Genomic DNA, 20,725 nt, shown 5'->3' on the forward strand with positions numbered 1-20,725 from the left:
CTTAACGTAGTTTTCTTGTTCTGTATTATCAAAATTTTAAATCAAGACCAGGCAAGTAATAGATTCAGGGGGGTTTTATTAGCTTTCCATGTGAGCATTACAATTTATAATACATCATATCTAGTTTTACCTCTGGAATGAATCTAATTTAGTACATCATGTCATTAGTAAGAACAAGCCTGATAAGTGGGCTAAACTTCCAACTAGCAATTTAATATCCTTCAAACAAGGCAAGCTAGGATGTCAATCACTTTACAGACAGTTAGGCATTGTTTCCCAAAACCAACCCGGCCCCAACTTAAACTAGGAAGCAGATACAATTTAAAGCAGGAACGATTTGTGTGGTCATTCCCCCGCCCCAGCAGACTCTAACCGACAGTTACGAAGAGCGTTTCGCCCCGTTACAGTTTGGGAACCTCTGTTGAGACCACCGGAGTCTGTGGGGATGGCAGGTGGGTGCAAGTCGCCCGCGCCCCACGGCAGCTCCTTACCGGTAGCCGGGCCCAGGCTGGGCATAGCCCTGGGGGCCGAAGGGGGGCCGGGTGCGGGCGTAGGGGTTGGTGGGCCCGCTGGGCGGGGGGGTCATGGTGCTGCCGGGCGGCGGGGTGAAGCCGGGACGCTGGTAGGTGCCGGGTGCTGCCTGGGAGCCTGGGGGGCCGCTGTATGGGGCCGGCTGGGAGGCCTGCGTGGTGTAGGGCTGCGGGGGGAAGCTGCCCCCTGGGTACTGCTGCGGCTGCTGCCCCGGCAGCTGCGGCGGCTGCCCAGCAAAGGCGGTGGCTGGGGCCGGGGTCGCCTGCTGGCTGTAGGCCCCCGGGAACTGCTGCGCTGGCTGCGAAGGGGTTTGCTGCTGACTGTAGCCGGCTGGAAAGGTAAGGAGCATGGTGGTGAGGCACAGGAAGGAACCGCAGGTGCATATAGCCATACATACATCTTTCTTTAAATGACCACGGTGACGGCACAAAATAACGCAGTAAGCACAGAAAAGGCAAACAATAATGAACCGCAAGGGTTCCTGCCTTTCACATGAAAGCACATGGCCTGGTTTGGGTGCACTACAAACAGCAGAACAGCAACAGCAGAAGGAGCAGTATAAAGTAGTTCTCCCACAACTGACAAAAACTTAACAAAAAGACAAACAGGATTTTATCATCGCGTCACATTAAAAGTAAAAAGTCTTCCTTGGCAGGTAAGGCAAAAATTTACCCTTTTTTCCCAACTAAAAAACTAAAACCAAACTCTCATGGAAACATTGTTAAGGCTTCGTACTCTTAGATCATATCTTTGGTTAAATCATATATGTACTCAGATCTTTAAACGTAGAGTTAAATATGAAAGTAGTTGTGCAGAAAAGAACACTTCAGTACAAAACTTCCATTTAAACATGTGCCAAACTTGATTTCTCTGTACAAAACCAGCTTCCAAAAGGATTTTTTTTCTTTTTGAAGACTTTAAAATAACAAAAAGTCCTTTAAGGAAGAAATAGCTACTTTTATCCATCATGAAACACACCTGCAGCTACTTGCAATGAAAATTCTCCATTGACTGGAATCCTGTCAGCATTAAACACCAGATACACAAATTATTAAAAGTACACAGCCCTAAACAGAAAGAGCAAGGATTGAAGAATGCATTGGAGTAAATTTTGAACTCACCTTGAAACCTGGGATCAAAATTTACTCATGAGACGAACCTTGGAAGGGTCCGTTTTCACTACCGTGAGTAAATAAGCACATTCTTGCCTAGTAGATCTACTGGACAGAGTGGGAATGGATCCTGCTCTTGGGGGACATGGGTTTGAAAGGAGATAATACTCACAGGTACAACATCAACAAACAAAACCTTTTTCTGATCAGGCTAATCATGAAATAAGTTAGGGGAAACACACTGGAGCACATTGTGAGGAATTAGGAATGCAGAACTCAAATTGCACTACAAATTCCACAGGAACTTCTCCAGTACAACTGGGGATTAGATCATGGTAAGATAGTACTGGTAAGTACTTTTTTTTTCTCCACTCAGTTTTTAAGTCTAAATTAAGTCAGATAGACCCTTTTACTTTCTCAAGTCTAATTTCAGCAGAAGTAACAAGACTGTTGGAAGTCTGTCACTGTCTTCTAATTACAAAAGGGAGATATCTGCAGAGAACAAAGTACCAATTAGAGACTCAAATCAGTCAGCTCTTGTACAGAGCCCAGGAACAAGGGATGAGGCACAAACCTTCAGTTCCAAGTTTTCTAGGGTTCTCATCCAAGATAAATATGGGAGTTTTTTTCATAAGCGCTGCAAATGTTCTCATCTACATCAAAACTGATGCACTTCCACTGTATACATTGTGGAAAAAAAAAAAAAAAGCCTTACAAGCTGTGTTCTGAGTCACTTAACAGTATGGGAGTCTTCCGTTTGTTTTAAACAATCTTCATTAAACTAAGGAATGAGATGTGCTTTTTATCATTTTCTAAAGTATTAAACTGGAGATTTGTTAAGGAATCCTGCTATTCTATGTTCATCCCTCTACTTTAGCTGGATTATGATTCCTAGAATATACTATCTATTATTAGATGTCTGCTTCTGCTAAAGTAAATAACTGGAAATTCTGCAGTGGAGTGTATTTTGGGTGTATGCAAAACCTAGCTTTTCTTATTTGCAGCTAAACTGCTAATGCAATTAAATGGTCTGTCAAAAGCAGTAGCACTTTTAGTTGAAGTATCAGTAACATCTATGACTTAAAACCAAAAAAGCCTATCACTTGAAGTTCCTCCAAAATTTAGTAAATCCTTAGCTCTTACAAACACCTTAACAACAGCTATAATTAGTGATCACACCATTAAATTTTATATGTCAAGATCATCCTAAATGCAAGAAATGGGATCCATCTTTATATGCCTCCAATATTTAAGTAAGCTATATTGGAATGTTCTAGTTACTTGGCTAGAATCCCAGGATTGCAGCCATTAATTAATCCTGAAGACTGTTTATGCTTCAGGTGATCTATTTCACTACTTTTTTTAACCAATGCATTCTACTGATTAATAAATAAGTCTGCTGGGTCACAGTCAAGTAGGGATTGAGATACCCAAGCTCCCACTCTAATACAAATACACACAGCTACAGTGCTTTCTAACTGGTGATTTGTGGATCATGCCATTCTCCACAGGTGCTCAGCACCCTGAGCTGCCACACGTATTCAGGAACCAAAGCTCAGAGGGTCAGGTGCTGAAGGAGACCTCGCACAGCCATGGTGCGGTTTGGGGGAGCTGCTTACCTGGGTACTGCATACCATACTGCTGCTGAGGCTGAGCCTGCGGCTGCTGGGCAGGATAACCGGGCTGTTGGTATTGTTGGTACATCTGGCCTGTGGGGTGAGAACTTGTTTAGTTGAGGCCTAGCACCCGAACTGTATTATAAACACAAGATGGACAACATCCCAACAGTTCAAATTGCAGAAATAAACCCGCAACGTGTGAAAATTTTTCTTAAAAATCTGAAGACAGGGAAGTTTGAGCATGTGTCACGTAATTACCAACTGAAATTAAATTACAGATTTTAGTTTCTGAACCATACCATTCTGAAGACAAAATAAATACTTCTAGTTTGACGTGAGGCTTACTATTTCACATCTTCAAGGGACGTCAGCAGCCATACACCGTTATTAGCACCTACACTGGTGTGTAACAGAGCGATAATCTTTATATGGCTTGATAACTGGTCCAGAACTTACTGTGTAAATTAAAGTATTTCAAAAGTTAAACATGTCTTCAGATTGTCTGTTTATGTTAGGTTTTTAAGACTATTTCTGTACCAAAGTACTGTAAGCAGAGTGGTACATTATTCTGACCACATTTTCTAGACAGGTCATCCCTCTCTTAATATCTGACTTGCTGCAAGCCACGTTTTCTTAACAGACCCAGGGGTGTACTCCCTAAAACAAAAATAAAACCATTCATTCTTAAGGTCAGATATTCCAATTCAATGCTAATTTTCCCTAAGTTTGCTTTTTCCATTTTCTTGGCAAGTAGAGGCAGAATATTTGTTTAGACAACCTATAGGCCCTGCTTAGGTTTTATGCTTCTGCTGTTTTTCATTTTAATAACATTCACAGTCAAAGACCAAAAATAATTATCTGTCAAGCTAAAGCTTAGCTAAACTGGAGCAAACTTGGAAACTTTACTACTATGAAGTGTTACTGTACTATTATTCATTCTGTAAAGATCAACAGACTGTATAACTGTAAACTGTATCTTCTGAATTGCACCAAGACAGTAAAAAACAGCTCTGCTCCAAGTCCTCCCACATCCCTGAGAGTGCTGCTTTAACAGAACTCCCTACTTCCTTTTAACTCTGCCTTACTTGCAGCTGAACCAATGACATTTTATATTCCCACTAACCATTCACATTTGTATTTGGTACGCAATTATCATGAGATGAAAAGAGTACTGAGCACAAGGGCTGAAGAGAATTTAAGCCTGTTGTCTTGATAACTAAAGAAAAAATCCACAGAAACAATAACCAAAAAAAAACCAGCTTCTAATTTTTAAAGCCAGATGTTGCAAGCTCTGGGAGGACCAGTAGAAGGCGGCCTGTCTCAGGTAATTGCCTATAAACTAACAGAGAGACCACACTGGCACCTGCTGGAGACACCAGGTAACACTATGTTTCAAAGGAAAGTCCCTGAGCACTTTATACGACATAGTTTATGAAAAAAATTTGGAAGCTGATAACCACATACATTACCAAGTTTTGGTACGTGACTGCTATTTGCCATATGTATACAATGGACAGTGTTAAGTGCTCCCCACTACTATCTCTAATGATCAAAGCGTAATACTGACTTCCAATCTCTTCCCAAGAACTGAACCAACCTAATTTTATTCAGGGTACAGAAAATTTAGTAATAAAGTATTTCAGTGCAATAATAAAAAAATGCATAAACTACAGACTAAAAACCTTCATTATTTGCACAGTTGTATTTTTACATACAGAAAAAAAAGGACTTGGGCAAAGGTATAACACAGTTTTGTGGTTTTTGTTGTTTTTAAATCATTATACTTACTTTGACTCAAAGTTAGAAAAATTATTAAATCTACTCTGATACATGAACTTAGACAATTTCTTTCCTAAGATGAGTTTTGCTGAAATAAGTACTTTTTTTTTTAAGTGGCCCAGCAACTATGGCGCAGTTTCACTGCTTCTTTCTTCACTAGGAAGTAATTTTTCCTTCCCTTGAGTTAGCAGCGATTCAGGATTCCAACCTACTGCTGCTAGTGCCTTTACAAGTTTCACTTCACTGTTTCAGATCTAGTTTGACATCAACACTTAAAAAAATCTCATGACTTATTTCATTAAAGAATAAAAGGTGAAACTCATAAAAACAAGTTCAGTAGCTGAGAAAAAAATATCTTGAATATTAAGTTTTCTGGCTGCTGACAGAAGAACCTGAAGCATTGTTTTCCACTTTTAGGCATATCAGACACCAAACAGTTATTGCAGCTTTAACCTATGAAGATGACTCTTCTTGTCTTATTTATATCACTTTAAAATTCTAAGGGAACTAAGCATTAAAAGCTGCAAGCAACAAAATAAGTGTTTTTATATGCTCCACTTCAACCAATGGCTTTCACGTTTGCTTAAAGATATACCTAACTACAGGTTGCTCAAATCCTCTACTCGATAAACTTCAGCCAAGGTATTTCAAGTGACTGTGACTCTGATCACCATCACCAATGCCTCTTACATGTGCCTCTGCATTAAATCAGTAAAGGAAGTAGCAAAGGGAAACAACTGTATAATGTACTTTGTATGGAGGTACAGGTACCAAAGCAAGCCATTCTTCAGAGAGTTTTGTCCAGAACTGTGCAGGTCTGTGTTCTTAGAAAACTTCAGCTGAAAACAATGCCCAAATGTAGCAAACATCTGAATAGGTTTATTTCTAGAAGTCAACATGTAAGGGGGCATAGTCCAAAGAAATCTAAATACCTGAATCAAGCCCTTAAGCTTCACAGGAGAGCCAATTTAAGCTCTCAGAAGTTCTGCAGGAAAATTTCAATGCATACACGATTGTTTAAGATTTCACCTGGCTAACACAGAGCCATGCATACAATAATAATATCATAATGGCTCTGTTTTGTTAGATAGAAATGATCAGTAAACAACACTTTTAACTCATACTAGACAAGCCAGAAAACTGTTGGCTAAGTGAAAGCAACTACAAACATTCCTTGACACAACACACGGGATACCATCTAAGATGATCTGATAGCTTTACAGTGCAGCATATTATAAATTTACTTTACAGGAAAATGAGCATGGATGCAAGTAGAAAATAGTGCCATGAAGCTCCTACTCATTTACATCACCTACCCTTTTAAATAAAGGTACTGCTCCATCTGCCGTTTATACATTGAATGGCATATGGGAGAAAAGAAGAATTTCTGCCTGGTGGGACAGATCAATTCGTAGTTTGGTATCGACTTCGGGTCTGCTAATTCGAAGTGGTAGCTACTGACTATGCAGATTCAGACATCATCATCTATGTCTAAAATAGCAGAAAAAGGTGCTACTCACCTTCCACCTGACCTGTCTGTGGCTGTGTTCCAGGGTACGCTGGCTGCTGTGGCTGAACACCAGGGGGGTGGGCAGCAGAAGAGGAGGAAGCGATGCTATCCGGTGTTCCCGATCGCTCTTCTGCAGGGGCACTGGGTGGTCCTAGAGGAGCAAGAGCAAAACACGTTAAATGAAATGAACGGGGAGTTTGAAATAAGCAGTCTAATACAAGTCCATTCCCTTGCAAAGGGTTCAACATTTTTTTCCAGTTTTCCATAGATATATATCTGAGAGTGTCAGGCCTGGCCTAAAACGAATATATTTGCACATCTCATATCTCCCTCTAAAATATTTCGGGGGGGGTTCCCACCTGTCTCTAGGTCAGTTACTCAAATTTCACGCTTCAGAGAATGTGACCCATTTTGGGGATAAAGCCCTCCACAACAAGTTGTTTTTCTGCAGCTTCAAGCCTTGCACACATGCACTGAAGACTTGCTACATTTGGATAAAATACACACCTAACGTACCTATCTTCTTCACCTGGAACAAAGGCGCAAAGCTGCAGGAAATTATTCAAATGCAGTAGTGTATAGTTCATATGGGCCTGGGCAATGAAGGGCTTTACCAACAGTCACACAGCATTTGCACACCCAGACAGGATATGGTAGGTTTCAGCCTGAAAGCAATAGCCTTCCTTGATAATTCTGTAACTATTCCAGATACTGAGTAGCACCCAAAGAAAGCATGGAGACAGAGATTTCAGTTTTTATTTAAGTTAATGAGAAGTTCTAAGATAGGCACACGAACAGGTACAGTATACTATAATTAAATACAAAATATTTTTCTAGAAACAAGGGAGCTTAAACCCCTATCTTTCCAGCTCTTAGCTTTATCAGTACAATGCATGAGACACTACTTTCAAAGTTAAGCAAAAGTATTAGAATTTCTGCAAATTCACCTTTTTTTTTTTTTTTTTTTTTTTAAGTATTTATGCAATATAAATATGCATGCACCAAACGTGTATTTTCATGTTACCCTTACTAGGGGAAAAATGAATTAAAGCTGCCCGCTTCTGGTTTTCGCTTTAAAGCTACAACCCTGCAGTTATATGTAGAAACGTGATTTCTCTTGTCTTGCTTAAATGGTCCTTTGTGAAGTTCATTGTGCATTCAAAGCATGGTCAAGTCAGTTCAGTCTATCAAAAGAATTAAAGAGACACGTAGACCTTACAGTATCACTGATGCAATGATGAAAGCATTAACTGACTGTGAAGCTTTGTAAAAAAAAAAAGACAAAAACACACTCCTTCAAATACTAACTCCAATTTCCAGCTAGTTGTACTTCTCAGCCTACTCTAACACTTCATTGTTCATAAATAGTTCATTTTAAGTTTCCACATACCATCAAACCTTTAGCTAGCTTGTGAAATAACCATGCTGTGATATACCCAAAACATTCCATGCAGGACGAGATCACTTAAAACCATATTAAATCATATAAACACCACATAAAACTTGGTCTACAATCAAGTGTACATAGCAAACCCTGTCAACAACAGTTTTAGGTAACAAGGCTCTATTAAAGTTTGACAGACTCAAGCAGATTTCGTGAAAAAATATATTCTGTATATTCTTCATCGCACTCCCTATTACATCCTATATTTCTTTTATAATTTCAGTCATCCTAAGTTGACTGTATTCATTTAAACAGTTCATACTAAAATGTTTAGCATTCTACTATGAGTCATTACTAGTACTAACAGTCATACAGTTAGTTCTTCAGGATAAACATAATTCTGACAAGTAGGTTATTCCTTTCTATTAAGAGTAAAAAAAAGTTGACACTATTTACTTTTGAAATGCAAAAAAGAAAAGGCAGGGTTACACCAAACATTCTGACTGACCCAAAGAGCAGAAACACAAGCCAAGAATCTAAGCTGAACTGCAAGATCAAACCTTAAGGTAGAGGAGTGGGTCCTGTTTTTCATCACTGGCAGATACCCTTTAAGTTACTCTACAAGAGTTATTTTAGTAGTAGCTCTGAATAATTCAAATAAAAAAAAATATTAAGCTATTTTCTGCTCCAAGCTAGAACACCAAGCTACAACTAACAGCCACATTTCAAAATTTTGTATACAAAACTTAGCAAACCCAGTTACAACACCTTAACGTATCCCATTTTAGAGTTCTGAAAATAGCCAACACAGAACACAGCTTAATACACCTAAAATACAAGTGCTTTATTGCCTTTGATTACTCAAATCTTGATTTGTCAACAGGTTTTGCTTGCGTTTTTGTGAGATGTGTTCTTACCTGACACCTGATCATCTGTCAAGCCAAATGCTGACATGACATTCTTGCTGATTTCATCCTGGTTTTTTAGCGGATCAAATGCAGACATGCTTGCTGCTATAACTTGAGTAGATGGCTTAACATTAGCATCAGCAGCAGCAGGTTTTTCTTCCCTCCCATCTACAGCATCTACAAAGGAAAATGCCCTGTTATTAATTCTTGAGAATTCAAAAAAGAAAAAAAAAATGTACATACATATTGTCCTACATCAACTTTGAAAATGCATAGTTTCAAAAAAAAACCTGTTTTAACTGTTGAAATGCTTGTGTTGCACTCTATGATCATCACTCTAGCCTCCTTACAAATGGGTTATAACCCAAATCCTCAGTATTCCACTGAAATTAATAACTGCTTATATTGTAGGACCAGGGGTTGGCTTTATTGGTTTTGTTGTAATAACAAAAGCAATGTTTCCTAAAAAAAAGAAAAGGCTGGAGCTGCTGGCTTTCCTCTTCACTCGGAACACTGCACTCCGTCACTTTGTCATTATTTTCTGTGTCCAATCTTACCCAAAAATCTGTAGTTAAGCACAGAGGTATACTTTTTACAGTACAATGACCCTAAGCTAGGAGAACACTCTCAAAACTGGGAGAAAATGAGTTCCTTCCCCATTTTGCCCTCCCCTATAATCCTTTCCCACCCCTATTCTGCACCCTTGTGCTGCTTACCCTGAGACAGCTCTGATGCTGGTCTGAGCTCAAAATGTGTGGATTCAATTTCCTAACCTGGCAAAAGAAGTAAATATAATTTTTGCTGAATTAGCTTTTTACTGTTCTAGTGAATCAAACTTGCTTAGCAACATGACAAGATAAGCACCAGAGCTAGCCCAAAGTAAGCAGTGTGAGCGCTCAGCTGGGAGCAAGATCTTCCCTCATCAGCAACAGACTATTAATTCAGCTCAAAGCCTGATCAAAACATTGTCCAGGCTCACAAGCATTAGTTACAGGGTTTTCATATGCTGCAACAAAAATTGTACTTCTGTTATTTCTAAGTTAACTTACTGCTTTACTCCAAATAATCTGAACATGGATTCTGCCTCTGATATAACTGAAGCATTAAAAACTGAGCAACAATCAAGAATGATCACAACCAATACTCAAGACTCCATCTTTCACTTGGTTAAACAGCACACGACTATGCAATTCAAGCCAGACAATTCTTTGCCAGGCTGCCTACCACTTTCAGGCAGATTAGTGGAAACCCCAGGTTCAGCTGGTGGTTCTAGACAGTCCAGCAAGCGATTGACTTTATTGCGAAGTTCTATCAGCTCTCGACGCAGGTATTTCACCTGATTAGATTCTAGGGGTCTTGGTTGTCCATTAACTGCAAAACAACAATTAGATACATTTAAGACTGTAGTAACATTTTGATATCCAGTTTAATGCTGAAAAAAACATATATTCCCAACTTTTATTTCCGTGTAGTATCACCATCCTTTGTGGAGTTTGGAGTGACACACAGTGAGTCAACAGAGACCAAATTCATTCTGGAGCTTACTGTTCCTTTAATATAATCTCATTTCAGCATAACTAAGATTACCAAGTACCAGAACTGCAGAGTAATTTTTGCAGAAAGTTTCTGCATCGTTTGCTCAATTTCCATGAATATACCCTGAACAATGCAAGTATCGTGCTTCGCTATGGAAATCTGTTCCATTAGACAGTGCCTCTACAACTAAGGCAGCACACACACCACTCCTGCCATTCATCAGTAGGGTCAGACTCTGGGTTAAAAGCTGCTTGCTGTTCCTTGGAACTATGTACTAAATTACCAATAGCATCTTGATAATAAAGAATAATTCTACTCAAAGGCAAAAGGATAAATGTTAAAATCTATTAAGCTAGAAGCAATTGATGTTATTTCTTAATAGCACACTAGCAACAGTGCAAGTTTATCACCATTTAAAATTTCTCACACACCTGTGAAGAAAACCCCACAAATGCTAAAGTGGAAGATAATGTTACAGAACAGCAATTGACTGTATACATTTGTATGTCAAATAATTTAAGCAATCTTATAAAAAGACAGTTTCAATTTCCTCTAAGTTCAGATATCACATGAAACAGCAAGAGAGAAAATAGATGTCGTATTAATGTAGCATTTTTAACTTACTGATTTCATTCTACCAAGGTGAAAAAGTTATTAGTATCTTCCAGTGAACCTCACTGCCTGAATTTGTAAAAAGGTCATTAAAAAAAAAAAACAGATGAAACATCTTCTATACTTACCAAACAATGTCAGCTTAAGTATCCTACTGCACTGAATTGCAAAGGAAAGATCTGAGCTATCAAAAATTGTTATAAGATCTCCATCTGAAAAGAACACAAAAAAGTTCCATTAAAGCAAACCTATTAACTACCAATCTTCACACTATGGCAGAAAGTGTTACTTCATCACTAAAGAATAACTCTCTGTACTTGATTCTGAAGCTACTAAAAAAAAGTTACCAATCAACACTATCACAAAAATGGCACCAAACTGGTACTTATTATATGTATGAGGAGAAAACTGAAGGCGCAGAAGTAGAAAACGGAGGTTTTGCTCTCTCATTAGTGAGGCTTAGCTCTCTGTTTCCCTGTGCTACAATCAATTAGAATCATTTACTGTTGATTAAAAAGCATCTGCAGAAACTTGGGTAGAATTATTTACAGAATACAAAACACTTATCAAGAAAAATGAAGTCCACAAAAAACATTTCTGTAAAATATTATTACAACAAAGCAACAAATCAGACTTGTGCATAACACAACACAAAAATGCTTATTATTTTGATGTAAGGATCAGCGCACAGGGAAAGTATTCACAGAAGTTAAGACAGAATTATGACTGGCTTCAAAAGATAGCCTTCTGACATTAACCCTTTGAAAGGGAAGTTTCATACAGCTCATCATTCTTTGGTATCTGCATACAGGATGAAACATGATAGCTAAGAATTCACAAAGACCAGCATGAGAAAGAATGATGCTGCCAGTTAAAACTATACACCTATTTCAAGTGGCTCCAGAACTCTGCTGTTCACAAACCGTTCCTAAAAAACGACAAGAGTGTTTACTGTGATTTATATGAATTTACTGCTGGCACTCATTGTTTTTGTCCTCAGGCACTGGGTTTTACTACATATTCAAGAACCTTCAGCAGGACAAATACGCATAGTAGACCAATCTCCTTAGTTCAGAAGCTTGAAAGATGCCCAGTTTGAAAATAAAACACACCTCTGTGAGGCAGTTATCACACTGAGACTTCTTTGCCCTGGTAATTAATAAAAGCATCACATAGCCTAAGATAATTTAGGAATACACTTCTGATGATCTTAGGCCACAAATCCAGAGACCGAAGGATTGGGATTTAAAGCTTCCTGGCCTCTCCAATCAACTATCCAAGTTTGAAAAACCATAATTTATTAGATTTAAGGATTATGAGAGTTTGATAAAGATATGACAAAGCCACAATTTTTACAGAGATTTTAAGTGGAAAATCCCATATCCAGGCCTGAGTGTCACTAGCTTCATGTTACAGAAACAAAGAAACAAAGACAGGAGGGGGTAGATGAGGCATTCTTACAAATACTTAAAGAATGTGCACATGTATTCTGAGAGTACCCAGATCAGGGACATAAAATTATGAAATCATTATAGCCACTTAAAAAAAATCTGCTCATAAAAGATGAAGACAAGAATTCCTCCAGGTTTGGAGGGATAAATACAACTGAAATAGCTATACAGTATATATACCAACCCTTCTAATGACTGAAACACATTTAAATAAGAATCTTAGCTTAACTGAAACAAAGTCAAGAATACCACAATCTTCATAGGACAATCAAATTTAGTCCCCAGTTCTGTTAACTTTTTCCCTAATCACTGCAATTTCCTCTGATATTAATATTGTTTAAATGTTTTAGTAGCAATCATCATCTAGGATAATAAATTCATGTCACAGCAGAGAATTAGTACATTCTGAGACAGAGAAAACTAAATTAAAAGCATGAAGCCTGTAGGCTGTGAAAGACAACCAAAGAATGAAACAGTAATTGCAGTCTCCATCATACACATTTATCATCTTAAAAAAACAAACCAGCAAACACAAAAATGGACAATTATACTTAAAGAACAGGTAAGAATGTAAAAAAAAAAAAAGGGGGGGGACTGGAAGCTTTAACCTAATGAAAAAGCATTCATAAATTTTACCTTTCCCTTTCCAGAAAGGAAAATAAATCTTTTATTTGATAAGAGGAAAAACAAAACCACTGCAAATCCACTGAGCTCTCCCCTACTAGAGGTCAAGATCCCAAAAAAATAGCTCTTCATTACATATCGATTTTGATGAGAAGCAGTCTCTCTCAAATCTTTATAAACCTGAAAAACTGCCTCAGAGTCATTCAAAGTGAAATTTTCTTGCCTAGACACATGAGCAAAGGTTACTTGACATTTTAGGTACCACAGACAGTGCTCCTAGTGCCACTGAGAAATATGAACCTGCATGCTTCAGTAATGTAGCACGTTCACTGTACACCAGCATAATTATTGCAGTCTTTGATCTGAGTAAGAGGCTTTGGATTCTATTGTTCTATCCAGAGTTTGATGTTTATATAATGAATACCATCCCTCTCTCCCAAATTGATTAACTTACACACTGACATTCAAAGAGAAAAAACCCCTGAGAACCACAACAATCATTCCATACGTCTCAAACAATGCATTTTTCATACCGTGGAAATGAGGAAAAATTACTTTTAATAAATATTTCAGATTAGGTTAATTTTTTTTCTCATCTTTACTGACAGAGCAAAACAATCAAGAATTACTACCATATAAAATAAAGTCTTAAAAGAGTTTCTGTTAAATCATACATATTAATTCACTTCTCGCCTTCAAACCCTCTCTACCACTGATAGCACACAAAAAATTGAGTGAATGAATAGACAGCAGAACAATCTGCAATAGCATCAGCTTCCTGCAACAGGAAAAAGTGAACTTTCAGATAGCTGCTATTTCAGAAACACTGGAGGAAATAATATGCTAAGACAGCACGCATAATCACAGAAGATAGAGCTTGTACTGATTGAATCAAATGATTTCAAAAGAAATCATCTGCATTTGCCAACAGTATTTTCGACAATTTTGAAGAGGTAAGTTTTGCAATTTCTGTCCTCAGATAAATCATATCAGAGCAACAGTAGTAATTAAACCTCAACAGTAGAAATTAAACCTTACCTTCATCTTTATACTTTATTGTGACTTCATCATTGCTGAGAAGTTTTCCTCTAAAAACTCTTTGCATCATTAGCACTAACTCATCATAGGTGATATCCTCATTGTGGATAGGAATTCTCCTAATATCTTCGCCCAGCTGAGCTTTGATGATCAGCTTCCCACTTAAGTCCAGCTGCCCATTCATGGTGGCTCCCTTATTACCTACAGACCTGTTAGCAACAAAACATTAAAAACATGTTTTAGAAAACTAAACTGTTAATTATTTTGTGTGTCTAATTGAAAGTTCTGGAGCTTTCAATCTTTTGAAAGCAACACGGTTAGGAAGCTCTCTGGAGCACCTCTCTCAGACACATTCTACAACACACTAATTTCACAAACAATAAAGTGAACTGTACTTTAACTAAGCTCATGCGCAAAGCAGAATTCTGGAATATCAGATTCCACATTAACAGTTACCACAGTTCCCAGCACTTGTAATTTAAAGACGTTTTATAAATCAGATACCTTGTAAATGTGTGTGACAAATAGGAATTCCAACCTTGGTTGATTTTTTTGTTTGTTTTGTAAGATAATCAGCTGTAATGGAAAAAAAAAGCAGAACAGGAACTAGTGTCCCAAAAGCAAATCCTAGGGATACACATATACATCTCTCTTGAGGAAAGTGAAATTATAGCAAAAGTTCGTAGCTTTACAATATTATATTGGTTACATTCATTATTGCCTTACTACATTTTTGTATCCCATAATTATGATAACGCAAAGGGCTGTTTTTTCCCTTTTAAGAAAGGACTGCTAGAACAAAATATCATATTTCAAAGACTATATGCAGTAAGGTGGTTTTATTAAGAGAATCAAGTTGAATTAAAGAGAATCAGGTTGTGAAACCCATCTTTAAGAAGGGTCGTAAGGAGGACCCAGGGAACTACAGGCCTGTCAGCCTGACCTCGGCACCAGGAAATGTGATGGAACAGGTCATCTTGAGTGCAATCACACAATATATGTGGAACTACCGGGGGATCAGGCCCAGCCAGCATGGCTTCATGAAGGGCAAGTCCTGCCTGACCAATCTCATCTCCTTCTACAACCGGGTGACCGGCCTGGTGGATGAGGGAAAGCCTGTTGACATAGTCTACCTAGAGATCAGCAAGGCCTTTGACACAGTCTCCCACCGTATTCTCCTGGAGAAGCTGGCAGCCCATGGCTTGGACAGGTACACGCTTTGCTGGGTTAAAAACTGGCTGGATGACCAGGCCCAGAGAGTGGTGGTGAACGAAGTGAAACCCAGCTTGCAACCGGTCACCAGTGGTGTTCCCCAGGGTGCAGTGTTGGGACCCATTCTCTTTAATAACTTTATTGATGATTTGGATGAGGCAATTGAGTGCACCCTCAGTAAGTTCACAGATGACACCAAGCTGGGGGGAAGTGTCGATCTGCTGGAGGGCAGGAAGGCCCTGCAGAGGGACCTGAACAGGATGGGTCGATGGGCAGAGGCCAATGGGATGAAGTTCAACACGGCTGAGTGATGGGTCCTGCACTTTGGCCACAACAACCCCATGCAGCACTACAGGCATGGGGCAGAGTGCCTAGAAAGCTGCGCAGAGGAAAATGATCTGGGGGTGCTGACTGATGCCTGCCTGAACAGGAGCCGGCAGTGTGCCCAGGTGGCCAAGAAGGCCAACAGCATCCTGGCTTGTATCAGGAATAGTGCAGCCAGCAGGACCAGGGAGGTGATCGTCCCCCTGTACTCTGCTCTGATAAGGCCGCACCTCGAGTGCTGTGTTCAGCTTTGAGCCCCTCACTACAAGAAGGACATCGAGGACCTGGAGCATGCCCAGAGAAGGGCTACGAGGCTGTTGAAGGGCCTGGAACATGAGTCCTGCGAGGAGCGGCTGAGGGAACTGGGGTTGTTTAGTCTGGAGAAGAGGAGGCTCCGGGGAGACCTTATTGCTCTTCTCGGCTTCTTCTCGCAGATAACTAGTGATAAGACTGGAGGGAATGGCCTCAAGTTGTACCAGGGGAGGTTTAGGTTGGAAATGAGGAGGCATTTCTTCTCAGAAAGCATAGTCAGGCATTGGAACGGGTTGCCCAGGGAGGTGGTGGAGTCACCGTCCCTGGGGGTGTTCAAGGCAAGGTTGGACCTGGTGCTTAGGAACATGGTCTAACGGGTGACATTGGTGGCAGGGATATGGTTGGACCAGATGATCTTGGAGGTCTTTTCTAACCTTAATGACTCTAGGAATTGTGCATCATTTCATATATAAACAAAAAAAATAAGATCTGCACATCGGTTTTATTATATACATGATCAGAATATGTTGAGGGTTCCTCCCCAGAAAACAAGACAGAAAATCTATCTGGTTTTTAAATTTTATCCAAGATACTTTAACCAAGAATTCCTATTTTAAAAAAAGCTGCTCATTAAGCCACACATTAGCTACTCGTTAGGCTCAGAGCCTCCAAGTTGTTACACAGCATACAAGGCCAAAACAGCTGGCCACTTTTTGATGCTTTAAGAGAAGTAGACAACTACTTCAACTTAAAAGGAAATGCAACAAAGCCATCTTGCGTCCAAGAGGCACATAGCATACACTGAAAAGTCACATCTTTCATTCTTCATATATGACAGTTTAAAAATTACCACTTGAATGAGACACCTCTCTTGTTAAAAACCACAAAGGGCTTACATTTAAAGAAAAAATAGAAACTAGAGAAGTTACCAAGCAGATGAATGAAAAAAACTACATCGCTAGTCAGATATCCCCATCACTCTTCACTGTTTTGGACAAGACCAAAATAACAGCTCTAGAATGAGGAGAAATTAAAGAAGCAGTTATCTTTACATCTAGGGTACAAATACTGGAGAGCTTAGGAGCACAAAGACCTACACATCAAAACTGACATTTCCAAAACTGCATGCTGGCAAGCACGTTGTTCTTTTTCCTGTGCAAAAAGAAGTATCGATAGTGATATGCAAATATTTCTCCCTTAGCTTTAAGGATACTATAACACAGTGCTTTATGAGAAAATTGAATTTTGCTTTGGTCAGTCAATTTTTAAAGCACTACATTAAAATTACTTCTCTCCTACCAGAGATACAAGATACTGAGCTAAAGCCATACCTTGATGTATCTATATATATATGTAGGCCTACTATTTCAAGGGCAATGTTCTGCTTTAAAAAGATGTAGTATGATGCTATCTCTGGATTGCAGCTCAGTTTCTAGTCTTCGGTAATTAAGTTAATGTAAAGCAAACGCTTCATCCAAATCCCTTTGTTTAGCCCAGCTGACATCCCAAAGAAGAAACAAGCAACTACCAAACAAAACTCATTCTCCTAGTGGGATGTAACAGGAGGTAGGTGGATACAGAGAAATTCAGTCCAACTGCAGAAAAAGAGACCTGCAATCCACACAGCAAGGTAGCAGATGAAACACTCTGATGAAATGGTGAAGTTCATAATATTGTTAATGTTTGCTAATCATGTCTCCTGAGTCTTGCCTGCAGGTGCATCAACTCAGTCTAGTCGTTTCAGTTCTATTTTGTTTCAGTAGAAGTTGATTGTAAAAACATAGTTTTTTTGCAGAAGGCTTTAAAAAAGTTAAGTATTTAAAAAAATAGCATCCATATACAGGTCTTCTTTCACATCCTTCCCAAAACCATATATTTATCATTACCTTGTCTGTCTTACTGATGCTGGATTATTGGTCAAATTTCCCACCTCACTTCAGGACAGAGTTAGGATAAGCCGCCATGCACTATCAGTGGCAGAAAACAGGAAGCTGCATCAGAAAGAAAAAAAAATACGTTTATTTACTGTCAGACTTCCTTACAGTTATACACTTCACATTAATCTTTTACTACAGAACACTTTAACAAACAAACCCAATTTAAAAAAGTTACTATGTTATCCCTAATGTAACAATCATACACTTCTGAGTATTGTGGAGTTTGAGGTTCAGCTAAAATAGATCTTGAACAAGAGTTTTAATTTCATAATAAAAAAATAGAGAACTAAACAAACTTACTCCAATTTCATGTAGGAGTTCTTAACAGTAACATGCTCCTTTCCAGGACAGCAATCTTCCCCAGCTGTCTGAAAGTACTCATCCATACAGCCTCCATCTTGAAACCACAGGTTAGGTTAAAGAAACTAGACTTGGATCGATTTAGCACTATAAAAACCTACAACTCCATCTCCTAGTTTAAGGCCGACACCTCTGTGGCATTAAGTAGTGTATCTTCCAGAGAGCATTAGGACTGACTACCAGCAGTAACAGAGAAGGAATTCTTCTTTGCCACAGCAAGAACCACCAAACTGTGCAAGAAGGAAATGCAGTCAGAAATACGCAGCATTTAAAAATATGATCTGCCCTGAATTTAGCTTCAGATTCCATGTTTTTCTGCTGGAAAGCCTGCAATGAGCTGCCTGAAATGTACGTAGGCCATGTGTTTATCACACAGGTGTTTGTCGTCCAGAGCTACAAGACCCTGATTTATCACAGAAAACAACCCAATGTACAACACAACTCCCTCCCAGATGGTGAGTGTACTCTACTCTGTATTTTTCTCCTTCTCCCTCATGTACACGTGGTTAATCTCAAACATTCGCGATCTGACTTTTACATGATTTGTTGCTAACCAGCAGAGAAAAGGAAGTTCCTCTCAGCCACACAATACTGGGCTTCCCAGCTCTCCTCTTTCAACTCAAGATGGAAAAACCAGAATGGACAGGCATGAGGAACACAGGACTGAAGCAGCATGCAAGTAAGTCCCAGAAAAGGGACAAAGCCCCTCCCCAGGTCTCACTCACTCCCAACAGGAGAGGGTACGGCGCTGTGACACACGGAGCAGGTGAGCAGGAAGAGACTACCTTTCTGTCTCCTGACTCACACTTCAAGAACCGAGTAACCCACAGAGAGGGTGCTGCTCTTCACCTGATCTTACTGCAGCTCCAGGTACAGCTTCCAAACGAGGGACAAATCAATGGCCAAATCAGGAATGCAGAAAACACAGCTAAAATTGGCTGAACTCGGAGTTCACTTAGCTTGCCTCCCGTGTTGTTTAAACAGGACAGCTGGGCACTGGTTATGGCACTACAGTGTAATTTACATGGAAACTGACGATGCTAAGAACAGAACCTCATTGCTCCTTCCTCACACACATTTTGGCGGACACCCTTGAGCTGCCCTGGCCTTCGGAAGGCATCATTTGATTCTTTGTGCAAGGAAGCTGGCTACTCTACCATCCTCACAGAATTATATCGTCCTAATCACCAACCTTACACCCAGAAATCCACCGCACGCCTATCAAAGAACAAGAAAAGATACCGGGAAGGCATCTAAACACGCTTTTTTTTGTCCAACCCTTCTCCTCTCTGCCTGAAGGGGCCCAGGGTTAAAGAGGCAGACTCTCAAGGCCGCAATCTGCTCGCGAGCATTACGGAAAGCCGGGTGAAGCGTTCTGCTCGTTGAATCACGCAGCGCCCGACCCCTTCCTCAACCGGGCTGACACAGCCAGGCGGCTCCCCCACTCGAGGCCATTTTCCACAGACGACACCCCGAGCGCACGCTAATACGCCTTTTAACAGATCCCATCGTGTCCTTTAAATTCTTGGAGAGGGTGAAGGGGAAAATAAAAAACCAAACAACCGCCTTTGGCGTTTTCCCGGTTCAGGAAACCCGCTCTCCCTAGGAACCACGGTGCCACCCCCCTGCCCTCCCCGGGTACCACAGCTCCCAGCCCTCACCCCCACCACCCAGCTTTGGGGGCCGGGGGCTCACAAAGGGCTCCCCCGGCCGCCCCCCCGTCCCCTCGGCCGCCCCCCGCTCTCTTACCGCGCCGGAGGAGCCCCTCGAGGCTGCCAGGGCCCGGCCGGGGCCACGCCGCCGCCGTACGTGGCACAGGGAGCGGCGGGGCCGGCGGCAGGGAGGGACGGAGGGAGCCGCGGCCGGGCCTGCGCATGGCGCCCGCATGCGCGCTGCGGGCAGGGCCTCCGAGGGGCAGGGCTGAGGGAGGGCGGGTGTTGGGCCGCGCTGGAAAAATTGCCTCGGGAAAGACAATTTTGGGGTTTGGGGCTATAAAAGCAAGGCTTACGAACCCCAGGTTTTTCGGGGGTACGAAAAAAGGTTGTGGGAGTTTGTGTATCCTTTCTCGGTGTTTAGGGGAGTGTGGGACAAGTCTGGCTGGCGATAAGCAGGCTGTGCTGGCGCTGAAATCCAAAGGGAGGTGAAAAAAGCTGCATGTGATCGTGGTTTTAAGTCTGAATTCTAGATTTTTGGAGGGAGCGGCTCAGGAGGATTTTTTGATAACTGTTACAAAGTAAAGCCAAAACAGCATATCATATCTTCGCTTTTAAAAACATAGGAAAGACCTGGAAAACAGGACTTTTCCATCCCTTACAGACACAAATACTGCCTTTTTTTATACTTTTGTACAGATGATTCAGTCTTTCTCCAAAGCATTTCTTTGTCAAACTAACATTTACAGTGCCTTATAAGAAGAAACCGAATGAATGTAAAGCACAAATATGATAGCGAATGCCAAAGTTCGCTATGTTATTAATATCAATATATTCCACGTGTATAGATAAGAGTTGAACTATTGGTCCCGTAACAGTTAAGC

At 40.3% G+C, this 20,725-nt stretch overlaps 1 protein-coding gene across 1 annotated transcript; it reads right to left on the reverse strand.

Annotated features, from left to right (window-relative positions):
* Nucleotides 1-59: 59 nt before the first annotated feature.
* Nucleotides 60-20,095, reverse strand: TFG (trafficking from ER to golgi regulator). Its single transcript, XM_080563605.1, has 9 exons — nucleotides 19,939-20,095; nucleotides 17,779-17,883; nucleotides 14,105-14,313; nucleotides 11,120-11,203; nucleotides 10,068-10,214; nucleotides 8,853-9,020; nucleotides 6,562-6,702; nucleotides 3,263-3,352; nucleotides 60-861 (listed from the first exon to the last, which is right to left on the reverse strand). Exons 3-9 carry the CDS (start codon nucleotides 14,286-14,288, stop codon nucleotides 488-490), a joined length of 1,188 nt encoding a protein of 395 aa, XP_080419731.1. The 5' UTR covers nucleotides 14,289-14,313; nucleotides 17,779-17,883; nucleotides 19,939-20,095; the 3' UTR covers nucleotides 60-487.
* Between the last annotated feature and the right edge of the window lie 630 nt (nucleotides 20,096-20,725).

This window comes from Anser brachyrhynchus (genome assembly GCF_964034855.1).
Source record: "Anser brachyrhynchus genome assembly, chromosome: 1".
Classification (NCBI taxonomy): Eukaryota; Metazoa; Chordata; class Aves; order Anseriformes; family Anatidae; genus Anser; species Anser brachyrhynchus.

Coding starts and splice junctions, on each gene's coding strand:
- TFG (XM_080563605.1), bottom strand. CDS start 14,288: ATGAATGGGCAGCTGGACTTAAGTGGGAAGCTGATCATCAAAGCTCAG. Junction 9,021..10,067: donor CACTAATCTGCCTGAAAGTG/GTAGGCAGCCTG, acceptor TTTCCTTTGTAG/ATGCTGTAGATGGGAGGGAA. Junction 3,353..6,561: donor ACAGACAGGTCAGGTGGAAG/GTGAGTAGCACC, acceptor CTCACCCCACAG/GCCAGATGTACCAACAATAC.